Raw genomic sequence first — 13832 nt, 5'->3', positions numbered from 1 at the left:
AAAACTTAACCGCGCCATTAATGCTATCGACGAAGACCGTACTTCATTCTCACTTTCACTTGCAAAGTTCGTCTGGTTGTAACAACTAACAATCATACCTACGTGTGGGGTTATGCGCCTCAAGCCATCGATGATCTTTTTACTGGTCATCTTTTCAATAAACAGAAAAATTTAACTCCAACATAAGTTAAACAATTGGCATCAACTATCAGCATAACTATTTTTATTGGGTGAAATCTATGTAAGATGTAAATCTCAGTCCTTTTGTAGTGAAGGTTGTTTGAAATCTAAAGGAAAAAATATGTAAAAAAAACATACCTCTTGCATGATTTCTAAATTAAATTTCCAATAAAACAATTATTAACAAGACTTTTTGATGAATCTCACATAAAATTCACCTAATTATGAGAACATGTATATGAATAATAAGGCAAAGGTAACACTTTGCATTAAAATAGTTTAGATACCTGGTCTCATCGGTCCATGCCTGTCATTAATTTACAGTGCAAAACATAAAATTCTCAATACTTGACCCCAAGAAAAAAAATGAAACATTAAAGCTCAACAGCATTACCCTCACTATACACTTCATTGATTTTACGTCAACTATGTTTCTTTTTGGCTACCAGAACACATCAATAGCCACGTGGAACGCATTCCTCGAATCAAAATAATTTCGGAGAAGTTTGACGTGATCCTGGGATATATATTTTAAGTATAGTCAGCTATAACATTAGTATGCCTCTTTACATTTTCTCACTTTGTATTGGTCACGATTTCTGTGAACTCCTTTCTCCCTCGGTGCCACAAGGGAACGTGAAAAAAACTCTACAGCTGCCAGAGGAAGGGAAAAAAAAGTCAGATCCATCCCACCGTGTAAAATAACTGGAATATATTAGTTTGTGCTGAAAATGTCAAGCACCATTCGCTTCTGAATCTTTCTGCAATTTGCACATAATAAACTATAATCAGGCCATCTAAATTAAATGTTTACCAAAAAAACAAAAAGGATAAAATAATTATTAGGGAAAATTATTTAAACTAAAGTGAAATTGCACCAGATGTCTCTCCCTCTTTTGACCCAACGCAAACTTTCCACAATTACTTGATATAACAATGTCTCTTTCTATTAACATAAGCCTATCCTAATTTGTTAATTAAAGTCCCTGTATGGAAAAGGGAAGGATATTGGGTGCAATGTCACTTATGTTTAGGGAGTATGAATGCAATTTGTCCTAATTTTTAATAAATAATAATATAATTTACCTCCATTTCTTGCAAAAGATTTTCAAGTTCAGCAGTTATCTCATTAAAGGATGGACGGTGGCTTGGAATTGCTTCCCAACATCTTTGCATCAACTCTAATAATTTAGGGTGCCCATTCTTCGGAAGTTCTGGCCGCAGACCCTGAAGGATGTACAGCATTACAGCTGAGTCAGATACAAAGTGATCGATCCTAGTTATGAACTTCAACTTACACACTCCCATAACATGAATATAGGTCCAACACTTCAAACTAAACCTTTACTGCAAATATGCTCTCATAAGCATGCATTCATTCACTGAGGTAGCATGATTATTTCTGTTGAAAAAAAAATCCTATACCCAAGTTTTATTTGTCAGACATATTGAAGCTACAAACAAAAGTTAACTGTCAATTGTCAAATAGAGCAATAATTTATGTATGCCTTAACATTTAAATCATAATGATAAATAAATAGCAAACCTGTCTCACACCCAAGGCAGCTTGTAGTGGAGTCATGGTGTCATATGGTACCTGAAATACAAGATGAAAAAATATAAATATTTTTACAACAATTCCCTTGATATATAAAAAATCATACAGTTCAAGGAACGGTAAAGGAATATGATAAGAGAATACAATATTATAATCCATTTCGAGCTATTTACCTTTGCCGTCACTAATTCCCACAGTACGATGGAAAAACTGAATACGTCTGCTTTCTGATCATAGGGCTGATGATTTATAACCTTGTGAAAAAATCCATTAACAGTAAGATACTTAAAGTAAAACCTGAACAAAATAAAAATAACACATGGCAATTACGCCTAGTGCTGGTGAGAAATCCATACAAAAGAGATTTCGAATGTTCATTTCTTCTGCCTGTTTCTTTTCGTTCTATCTTAGGTTTAGGCAGAACAAAAACGGAGAGAAAGTAAAATGAGGTATTACCCACCCCCTGGAGAATTTATAAACAGATACAAATCTTTATTCTCTTCTTCTATACTAAGATATACCATAAGACTAATTAGTTGATTCAATATTTCACTATCAACCTCTTGACCTAAAAAAAGTAATCTTTCTCGATAAAGTCGATTGATTAGGATTTGATTTTTTTCCTTTAGAGCCGTACATGCACTTTTTGATGCATACAGTTCACCAAAAATCATATAAGCAAAAAAGGAATCAATGTGTCGATTTTAAACCTCTTTCTCTTTTCATAATGGACTTCTTCGAACTTTAAAAAAAAAAAAGAATAATATACTCAATTTAACAAAAACGAAGAGAAAGTAAAATGACTATCATGGGCATTATGATTAAAGCTGAAATTGTTAAAGATGGCTAGTAAAACAGCATCATATTTTCTCCTACTTGGCTAATTCAGAAATTGCTGAACCCAGATGACACTTTGTTAGGAATAAGGATTTTGGCCTGTTGCTGAACCCAGGGTGGGAGAGTTTTGAGCAAGGAGATATACGTGTATTCTGGACACCAAGGAGATATACGTGTATTCTGGACACCAAGGAGATATACGTGTATTCTGGACACCAAGGAGATATACGTGTATATATTTATTATTTATTATTATTAGATAGGATTGTGTTTATGTTCTCACTTTGGTGCTGAGTGCTGACCACATGGCAAGGTTTCTTTGATCCAGGGAATCTCATTAACATATTTTCAGAGAAATTAGAGAGCTCTTTTATATTAATAAATGAATTTTCTTAAATGTTTATTTTTTTCATTCTTTGGGACCTCCTCTTCCCCCTAATAAAATCTCTTCTTATAATAAACAACAAAAGCTTAATAAAAAAGGTAACAGATAGGTAAACATACCAATATTAATTATTAATAGCCCAGCACCCTTAGCTTTACAAAATCTATTACTTAGACATTAACATTGATATGAAAATATAAAAAAGCACAACAGTATATTTTGTCTTTTTCTTTTCAAGTAACGAACCTCTGGTGCCATCCATCTATATGTCCCAGTTTCTGCTGTCATCACTCCCCCTTGATTTAGGAACCGAGCAACTCCAAAATCTGCGACTTTAACAACCTAATTGGATAACAATAATTGGAAAAGGAAAAAATATTAAAAACTTAATGATAAAAAAATTTTAAAATGCAACTCCAAAACAAAATAAATGTTATTGTCAGTCACATCAAGAAAATTTAAAAGATCCAGCAGTGGCAACAACAGTTCATTGAAAAAAAATAAACCATTATCCATTGTTTCTGAAAGTTTTAGCATTTGCTACTTTCATATCACATTTTCAACGTATGCTATTTGTCATGAGCATTGGGTGAATCATAATGTCAATTAAACCTTTGTATTACAGTTTATTATAAAAGTTTTATTATTTATCATACATTCATACTTCAGTGAATTATTCAGAAAACCTGTGGATAATTTGTCACACAATTACAACTGAAATGAATTTATTGGTTAAAAATACACACAAACAAAGATAATAGCAAATATCTGGTTCATTAATGATGCTTCCATACAAGGTAACACCCATTTTAGTATGGGTGATGTTGTAGAGTAGAAAATTAGTAGTTTCAAACTTTCAATAAATTCTTACATTGTGTGTATCCATCAGCAAATTAGCCGTCTTCAGATCTCTGTGAATTATATTGCTTTGATGCAAATACTCCATACCCTTGCAGACATCAATTGCAAATTTTAGTAATTGAGACAGCTCCAAGACATTATGATTTTTGTGCACGTAATCGTACAGACTTCCTCCGGGCATATACTCTGCAAAGAAGAGCACAAACTTTAAAAAATATTTTGATAGAATAAATTCAAAAGAAAAGACAAGTTGAACAATAAACAGGAGAGGAGACCAGCTTTTAAGTAATCAATTTACGTGTTCCCAAGATTATATGAATTTAATTATTTGAACTAAAGCATTCTTCCAAATACTTGAAGACACAAGGTCTAGAAGAAGCATCACAAGTTGGAAAAATGAATGATGACATATAACACCATCAGCATAATGGTGCATCATGAGACTGAGTAGATTCAGTTAGGCAATCTTTCAAAAGGAGGGAAATAGAGATTGATGTAGCAAGTTTATTTAACTAATTTAGTTTTGCATCCAACATCATTAGGAGGAATTTAAATCCCAAATCATTTAGTAGGTTGAGTTCACTAGAGTAGATGAACAATAGCAATGAAGTGAACTAGTCCAGAATCAACAAACAATGGATAATACATTTGCAGTGACACAGGCACATAGGAAAATAATCCTAAGCTTGACACCCAAACATTAAGGAACATTTTATCCACAAGATATTAATATCTAATGACATGAATTGGTGAAATGGATGTTTTTTAACTTGATTTTCAAACAACTTTTCTTGATATCATAAAACAGCTATAGAGGAAGATTGCCTTAGACATGGGATCCACAATCCCATAATTACAACAATGGAGGAACAATTTGCATGACATTTAGAAACCTTCTAAGTCCCGTAACATTGATTTGCATAGTCACATTGAAAATGTTGCGATGACCATTGTTTTGAGCTAATAAATCCCCTGAAAAGTACTAAATGATGAACATATTAGCACAAGGTCAAGTGATCAGAAGAAAAACCATACTACTTAGAACCAAAAGGCACTAGACATTTAAGACAGAAAACACTTAAACTTGTAAAGATCCAATTCGTAACTCCTACAAGATAGTTACACACACCAGTATAGGACTAATTGTATATCTGATCAAACCATTTTTGTGTTTAAGAAAACAAGTCTAACATTGACGGTCTTGCAAAAACAACTACTGCACTTTAAGCTAAATAAGTCCAGACCACAAGCTTTGGATGCATAAGCAAGTATATAGTACAAGAAATATAAATATTTAAAATTGCAAAAAACTCCATGTATTTAATAAATAATGAATTGACAATTGATAATGACTACATTAAACAAAGCACAATTTATTTATTTAATAAGAGAAAATATTGTTTACAACTAAAGAATAGTTTTGACTAAAATGCATACTGCCCAATATTAAAAACGGAACAAGTATAGAAATGATTTGTAATTAATTCAGAATTATAATAGAAAAGTAATCTGTAAAAATAAGCATTTATAATTATCAACGTTTTAACTTTATATCAATACAAACTTAATATTCAAAATGAGATAGTAATAATCAAAATAAATTAATTTTTAAATTTTTATAATATTCAATCATATTATGTATTTATGTATGTACACAATACATACATACATTTATATATACACACACAAATTAACATCTTTCCCATTTTACTAAACCTCAGCCTTTTCTTTCTGGTACAAATGAGATAGTAATACTGACAAAGGAGAGATGATACAAACAAATAATAACTATTGAGAGAAAATAGGTGAAAGAAATTTGTAGTAACAAAGAAGCTAAAATATTAATTGAATTTCAAAACAAATAAAATGGTATCATTATTCACTTTTTAAAATTTGGTTGGCAAAGTTTTTAGTCTAAAAATGTGGAGAATGCTAATCTACCCATGAATGTGTGGAGGTTAGCACTTAGCAATTCCCCTTATATATGGCGTTCAAATGTTTCATAGAACTTCACACATGGTGCTCTCTAGAATTTCTTTTTTTATTTATAATTTTTTTACTTGTGTCAATTAACTGTCATCACATACCATTTTTTCTGATAATTGACTAAAATATTCTGATAAACATTATTGTGAAACTAACTCATAAATAAAAAGTCCTACCAATAGTTCTTCCTCAGCAATCATTGTTCTATTAGAAAGGGCCAGGCGGACATGGTATCTATTTTTCTTGTTTTGAACCTCAAACTTAAGGGATGAGATTGTAATAATCTTTAGAAACATAAAACATCGTTTAATAAGGATAGCTTATTGTTTCCACATTAAATAGGATAATATATGACAATATATCTGCAGAACCAAATGGATTGATTTATACCTGTTATTATGCACAAATGTGGACACTTTGTACATGCACCAATGAAACGAACAACATTTTTATGATGCACCTGCCTGCATTCAGAAATGCAGAAGTCAAATTGTCAAAAGATTTTCAGGAAAGAAAAAAGCATATTGACAGAACCTAAATGAGAAAGTGAGTGATACATTTTATCTTTAAATTTATGTCCTAAAGATGTATAAGCAAATCCTTGCAAGACTGTAATTAATATAAACAAAAGCAATGGCAGGATAAAACTTAGTAGATGAGAAATCCCAGCTTAGAAAACATCAATTGAGAAATAAGCAGTTGTAAGGATGCTACAACTGACATCATTTGTCAAAAGTTTCTAGCATACAGACATCCAATCCCTCAAGAACCAAGTAAACAGATGCAAGGATGAAGCCAACTAAGCAATTTACTGAGACTGATAATTTTGTCATGCTTAACCACTTCTTAAAACTTGGTAGTTGGTACTAGAGTTGATATTTCAATTTAAATATATATTCCTCAAGAAAAAGAGAACATAATAATTGCTCAACAAATTCAACTGTACAACACAAGAAAAAATGTTTGATAATCATTTAGAAAGTGAATTCATAAGAAAGATTAATTGCAAAAACATATTATGATATGCAGTATGGTCTTAACCTCCAAACAGCCAAGTACTGACCTCAGAATTGCCACTTCTTGAGCAAACTCATCCTCTAAGGCATCATTCAATTGCTCCGATCTCAGAACCTTAACAGCAACATCTTCACCGAGATAAACTCCACGATACCTGAGTATGAATCATAAAGCAAATTAAAAACAAGATATATATTACGATAGGGAAGAGAAAGAAAATCAAGTTAAAAGAAATACACAAACAATTAATGGTAAAACAACACAACTCACAAATCTCCAGAGGATCCAGATGCTATTTTTTCTCCTAACTTTAGCAACTTCCTATCTATTTCCCAATCTCCTGATTTTCCTTCTGTTGCTAAGGCTTTCTCCACAGCTGAATGAGATTTTAAAGAACGAGACCATGATCCCTAGAGAAAGGAAGAATATTGATTACAATCTTATAAGTACGCGTTACTAAACTACATTCCAGGAAATACAAGAATTATTCATTCATTCTTCAGAGATATAATTCCATCTCACACAAAACCAACATATGAATGTGTAGATACAAAGTCAAGGACACAATGCACCTCGCTTCTTGATACAGCTTTTTCCATAGCATCATACAAATCATCTGTTTCCTGAGCACAAGATTGCAAAGTCAGCAACATTTGGACTCAGCACACATCCCTGTCATAAGAGAAATATAATAACAGTGCCCCTTAAATCTTAATCTTAATAACCTACAAGCTTGACTCCCGATATAGACCATTTTTTGTCTGAATTAAAAACTGTGATAAGAAAATATTTTCTTTATAAAAAAAATGCAGCTGCAACAACCTTTGTGGGTATCAATAATTGTCATCTTACCTAATCTGCCATCAAATCAAAGCTCAGATAATTGTAGTAGAGTTCAACCACCAAGTACAAAATTATAATCAATTAACAGTTATGAAGTGTTTGCAACATGCCAATAACACAAATGCCATTGTAAAATTAACATTAATGAAATGACAGCTTTCAAAGATACAACTTTGCAGAGGTCTTTGGGGGAAAGCAAATAGCATCACAATAAGCAGCAGTGTACCTCTACTGGCCATCCATCCACCACAAACACGTCAAGGGAATAGCCATCAGTTGTGGAGAAAACATGAGCTTCACGGATGTTAAGTCCAATATCAGACAGCAAAGCGGACAGCTAAAAGAAAATAATATCCGTCAAAAAGCAATCCACTATCCATCAATTATATTGTCAGGCATTAACAAACTAGAACCTCGCACTTGATTATATCAACAGAATGAAGCTACATATACACTTCATACAAGAGAATGCCCTGATTTCCACTCTCAAGATCTTACGTAAAATCCACTCCAGTTATTCAGTTTACACCCTCAAACTATTTTTTACATAATGTTTTTGGATTATGTATGAATACAGGAATAACATATACAATAATACAAATCACTAGTCAGTATCCAGAAAACAATGATACAACAAAACTATGCATTATAACATTGGTATCCAATATTCCATATAGTCTTTCATATAGCTTCTATTGGCTTCACTTTATCTATGCTTCATATGAAAAGTTGACAACACACTCCAAAACTGCTTAATAAATCTCTAGTTATTAAATACCTTCTAATTTTGAGGAAAGTTTTTGTTTCATTAAGTTGATACTGAGGAAAATAAACCTATATATCATGACCTAAGTAGATTGAAAAATTTTAGCTCATTATCTCTGGGAGTTTCAAACTTTCAATTAATTTACAACAAAGCCTTATCCTACTAAGTGAGGTCAGTTGCATGGATCACATTATGCCATTTGGCACAGTTAAAAATCAAATTGCTTAGCCTGAAACCTCTCTTGACAACTTCCTCCAACATATATTATTTTAAGAACAACAGATATAAGTTTTAACAAAAAACAACAGATAAGATAAACTCTTCAAACATACCTGGCTTAACAGCTTTGGCTTGTCAACAGTGGAAAATATTATTTCATGAACGGGGACACTTGAATGTTCAAGCCTGCATTTTAAATTGCAATGTTTAACTTACTTACCACAAGAAAAGATATTCAGGTAACATTTGGCGTGCAAGTGGTGTACAGTGTACTACTTCAATTTCAAATGTGGAAAGATACACGCATTCATAAAAATAAATGTTTGGAACATAAATTTTGGCAACAGATAGAAGTCTACTTTCCTGCTCTCCAAAGAGAAAAAATTTGCAGCCATGGCTACCGGTTTTAACAAAAGTTGTCACACTGCTATTTCAAAAACTAAAAGAAAAGTAAGAAACAGCATTGTAACTTTATTCAGGTGGTACCTCTGGAAAAAATTGTCAGAGAGAAATTTTTCCTCTGTCTCCTTTGAGTTCTTTCTAACATCCAAATTTAGGTCCTCAAGCTTCGAGCAAGGCTCAAACTCATTTGCAATATCCCTCATCTTACTGATGGAAATTATATAATTATATTACATTGCATAAATAAATAATAAATTACAAAGATACAGAATTGATATTTTAAGTAACAGTTACCAGAAACCTTCCTGTAAAATGCTTGTGCATACATATATAGTATATTTCACTGTTCGCTGGATAGCATACCTTTTACCAGGTGATACAGCTCCCCCATTTGTTGCATGGGAAGATGATCCTGGGCTATAATGAGTACTTAAAATTTGTTGATCTTCACTATCTGTTCTAGTTGAAATATTCTGCCCAGCAAATCGAGAGAAGAAGTAAATTTGATAGACATGAAAAACTGAAAGAAATATGATAGAATTCTTTTTGTTGTGCATCGGGATAAACACCGGGGAGATTTACACCCATAGACCTCGAGCACACCATACAAGCGAACTGATACCACACTTTAACTCAAAACCTTAAGAAGACTCAGGTTTATGGGTCTTCTCCTCACTTATATCACTTATATGGTGTTCAAATTTCTCATTTCTACTCAACGTGAGACTTCACCTTTCACCTACACTCCAACACTTTTCCTATAACGTGTTTACCGAGAAGCTTATCCAAACATGACCAATCATAAAAATCCTATTCGAAATCGAAATACATAAACAGAAATGATGGGAATTGAATCTAATTAAAATGAATCCGGAATGATCCTAAGCTAGTTGAAATGGAGTTAGCAACAGCAAAGTAAGGAAGAATAGTACCTCAAGGAAGCGTATATGGTATACAGGGCGCTTGTGAGGGTCCTTTGCCAAAGCAAGAAGGGATTGATGCAACAGAACATCTTCAGCTCTATCGATATTCACATCGAGTCCATAACTGGAACAAACAAACAAAAAGCAGCAACAGATTATTACACACTTCATTCCTAGAAATAATTGAAAGTGAGGCCTAATCCAAAAAATAGAAAGGAAGAAGAAGAAGAGAGTGAAAGAAAGTAGTACCTCGGTGGCAAGCGATTGAAGTGAGCCTCCAAGTGTTCGCGGAAGTCGGGGTTGGAAACGGCTTGGTCGTGGCCGGTTTGAAGAAGGCGGTTGTAGACATCGTTGCGGACGTCGTAGTTGCTGTAGCCGCTGAAGGCGCGCGGCGGCGAGGAACTCTCTCCGACGCCTTCCACCAAATCCATTCAAGCGCACATGGAGTTGACTGTGGAGTGGGGGGAGAGAATCTGAGTGGAAAAAGGGAAGGGAAGGGTTCGGTGTGATTTGAAGGGAGATGGAGGGTAATTTGGTCCAAAGTGAAGTTGCCTTGCCGCTGAGCAGGGACACGGAAGCGAAAAAGGCGAGATTTTAGGAAAAGAAAAAGGCAGCTAGTAATTGAATTGGATTGGGGATGTCGTTCCTCTCACGCTGCGTTTCGCTAATCCTCTCATTCATTGTTTCCGACCAAAACAAAACCAAACAACGGAGAAACAATTTATATTTATATTGGATAATAAAATCAAGTAAACAATATTACATTATTTAAAGTTATAAATATCAAAATATTGTCAAATTTTAAGTATGTTTCTTTTGTCCTGGTAAAAAATATAGATGTGTGATATCTTAGAAAATTGAATTCGAAATATTCAATCTTACGGGTTAATGTTACATTCTTCACCTGTGATATACTAAATTATTAACATGTAGAATCGAATCTTATAAATCTGATTACAAGTCATAAATATTTTAGTATTTATAAGGATGAAAATATATTTTAATCATTATTTAAAAAATATTAATATTCATATACATTAGCATTCAGTCCAAAAATATCTAGACTAAAAAAATTATTGAATCTTTTATTTTTAAATTTTAATTTAATAACATTATTATGCTTTATTATTTAACTTATAAAATAAAATAACAAATATCTCTCTATATATATGAGAGAAACATGAAAAAAAAATGTGAGATAGAGTTTTTAAAAAATTAAATCATAAAATACGATAGTATCATTGAATTAAATTTTAAAAAACAAAACAATCAACAATTTTATACTTCAAATATTTTTGTATTGAATGTTAATAGATTCTAACTAGAATGGATATTAGCATTTTTTATTTAAATTATGATTTATCTTATTTCTTATATATAAAAATGATAGGAGATAGTATAAAAGAAGATTCTTTCACATGATTAAATGTTTCATATTCATTCTCATTAAATTATAATTATTAAAAGATTCTAACTAGTAATATAATTAAACTTAATCAATAACACTAATATATATATATATATATATATATATATATTTAGTTTAATTATGATAATTATTCTAATTGTAGTAACCAATCATTATTAGAGGAAAAATGTTCCTTAATATTTTTCTTATTAGAATATTCTAACTAATAAATAATTATATTTTCTACTTCAAATTAATTAATACCATAAATATATATGGATTCTAAATTAAATTTAAATTTAAATTTAATTAACGCTAATACATTTTCCTTTAATTATTATAAAAAAAATACTATCATGATTTTATAAAATAGTTACAAATATTTATTATAATGATAAATAATGAAAACCAATTAAATATTTTTTAAATACTAACATAATAATAATATATTTTTGTTAGTCAAAATATAATAATTAATTACATAAAAAAATATATAATAATATAAAAAAATATAAATTATAAAATTAATACTCGTATAAGACATGAGATATTTAACTAGTTATCTAAACAAACAAAAACAAGATTGGCCTCTTATGCTTGGGCCGAAAGAGCAATGACCTAGGCTTCAATGTTGAAAAGTGTTCAATTTTTTAAAAAAGAATTATAATCTTGTGCACTAAGTTAATTTTATATATTGCTTTTACAAATGAATTGAAATCACTTTCACCTCTCATGTCTTGTTTTCTATATCTAAATTAAAACGAGACATGTAATTGAAAATTCTCTTAAATACTAGTTTTCTTTTATTTTTTTAATGTGTTGCATTCATAAATCAATGTTAATGGTAAGTTTAATAGAAAAGAGAGAAAGAATATTGGAGAGAAATTGTGTATTTTTTTTGTGAAACTCACATTTTTTATATTCTATTTTAATTCATTTTTTTCTATTTTCATCTTTTTTTTATCTCCATCCTTTAAACTAAACACACCCAAAATGAATTTCAAATCACTATGACATACCATCATGTAATAGACTTATGATAAAGTGTAGGCTTTAAATATTTTGTTTTCAACAAGAAATGAAATAAAAACAAAATTAAATAAACAAATATTCTTATATTGGAAATTAGAATCCAAATCATTCATGTAGTGTTTGACAAGGCTTTTTGTTCATCTAGGGCCTTTAACTCAAGGCAGAAGATTTAACTATGATTTTTTGTATGATTGTTGTTTTATTCGAATTCTTTGATGATGGTTAGATTATTGGTCAATGAATGTTGTCATTTGCATTCTTGTTATAACTTGGTTAAAGTAAGTCATTGAAATCATCAATACATGAGTCATATAGTTTGACAATACATGTTAAAAGTGACTAATTAAGTTGTTGATGTCTTTATCAAGTATGAATTAGCCATGGTTCTTTCTAAACATATATTTGATGTAGTTTTGAATTTATCTCCTTAAGGCCATATTATGCTTATAAGAAATAACCTTCTTGCCTCTTAGGTGTTTCTAGACTTTGAATATATTTCTCATTCATCCCCCCTCCCTCTTCAAAAAAGGAAAAAAAATAGAATTGTTGATTTAGAGAGTGAAGTTCTTATTCACCTAACTCTCTTAATTATAATTTTTCGTTGCTCTATCTCCTGTATTTTGGAGATGCATATCACATACTTTTTTTTAAAAAACAAAACTAGACAAAGAAAAATTCCCAATCATCACAAAATAACATTTATTTATCTTTATTTGTTTTTATACTTACTTTTCTTAATTGTTTATCAATCTGTTTCAATTTTAAATAACATTATTAAAAAATTAAAATTATTTATCAAAAAATCAAAATATAATTTATATATTTAAAAATATTTGTATTATAATTTTTTATTATAATATAATTTATAATTTAAAAAATGATTATTTATTATGGATTATAATTATAATAATAAGGGAGCAACCTCTTATAATATAATGAACCGATATTTAAATTTTTATGAAGAGATATTCATATATCTAATGTTCGATAATTCTATAATTTTTCAAACATTTAAAGTTACCTGTTTTTAAAAAATACTTATATAAAAAAGTAGTGATATAGATTGTCTAGAAATCTTCTTTTCTACCATAAAAAAAAACTTATTTTCTATCGCATGCCAATTTGAATGATTTTTTCCCTTATGAATCCAAAAATAAATTATCCTTTTTCATTATTTCCTCAAGTTAAACATAGGAATCTAAGTACTAGTATTTTTTTTATTATGAATATTTCCTTTTCATTTATTTAACTTGAAACAAACAGTGTCTAAATAACATTTACTACTTGAACATATAACATGATGACGAAAAGGATGGGTCACGCTGAAAAGACGCAAACGCATAAGAAACTGGCCGGCCGGTTGATTTTTAGCACGTGCCAACTTTTTTCGCAATACGTGGCGTTTGATGAGTAGC

General features: G+C 30.7%; 1 protein-coding gene across 2 annotated transcripts; it reads right to left on the bottom strand.

The window, feature by feature from the left end:
- Nucleotides 1-419: 419 nt before the first annotated feature.
- Nucleotides 420-10682, bottom strand: LOC100782737 (serine/threonine-protein kinase STY46). Of its 2 annotated transcripts, XM_006589430.4 has the most exons (17): nt 10227-10682; nt 9987-10101; nt 9418-9527; nt 9139-9261; nt 8766-8838; nt 7894-8004; nt 7397-7447; nt 7095-7234; nt 6871-6978; nt 6198-6271; nt 3832-4007; nt 3207-3302; nt 1912-1992; nt 1727-1777; nt 1267-1407; nt 923-941; nt 420-834 (listed from the first exon to the last, which is right to left on the bottom strand). In XM_006589430.4, the coding sequence occupies exons 1-17, from the start codon at nt 10406-10408 to the stop codon at nt 734-736; spliced, it is 1752 nt and encodes a 583-aa protein (XP_006589493.1). In that variant the 5' UTR covers nt 10409-10682; the 3' UTR covers nt 420-733. The 2 variants fall into 2 exon arrangements, with proteins under 2 accessions (XP_006589493.1, XP_006589494.1); XM_006589431.4 differs by lacking the exon at nt 923-941.
- Nucleotides 10683-13832: the final 3150 nt, after the last annotated feature.

The sequence above is a fragment of the Glycine max genome, chromosome 10 (assembly GCF_000004515.6).
Source record: "Glycine max cultivar Williams 82 chromosome 10, Glycine_max_v4.0, whole genome shotgun sequence".
Classification (NCBI taxonomy): Eukaryota; Viridiplantae; Streptophyta; class Magnoliopsida; order Fabales; family Fabaceae; genus Glycine; species Glycine max.
The sequence above is the reverse complement of the archived record's forward strand: the minus strand, read 5'-3'. Positions and strand labels throughout refer to the sequence as shown.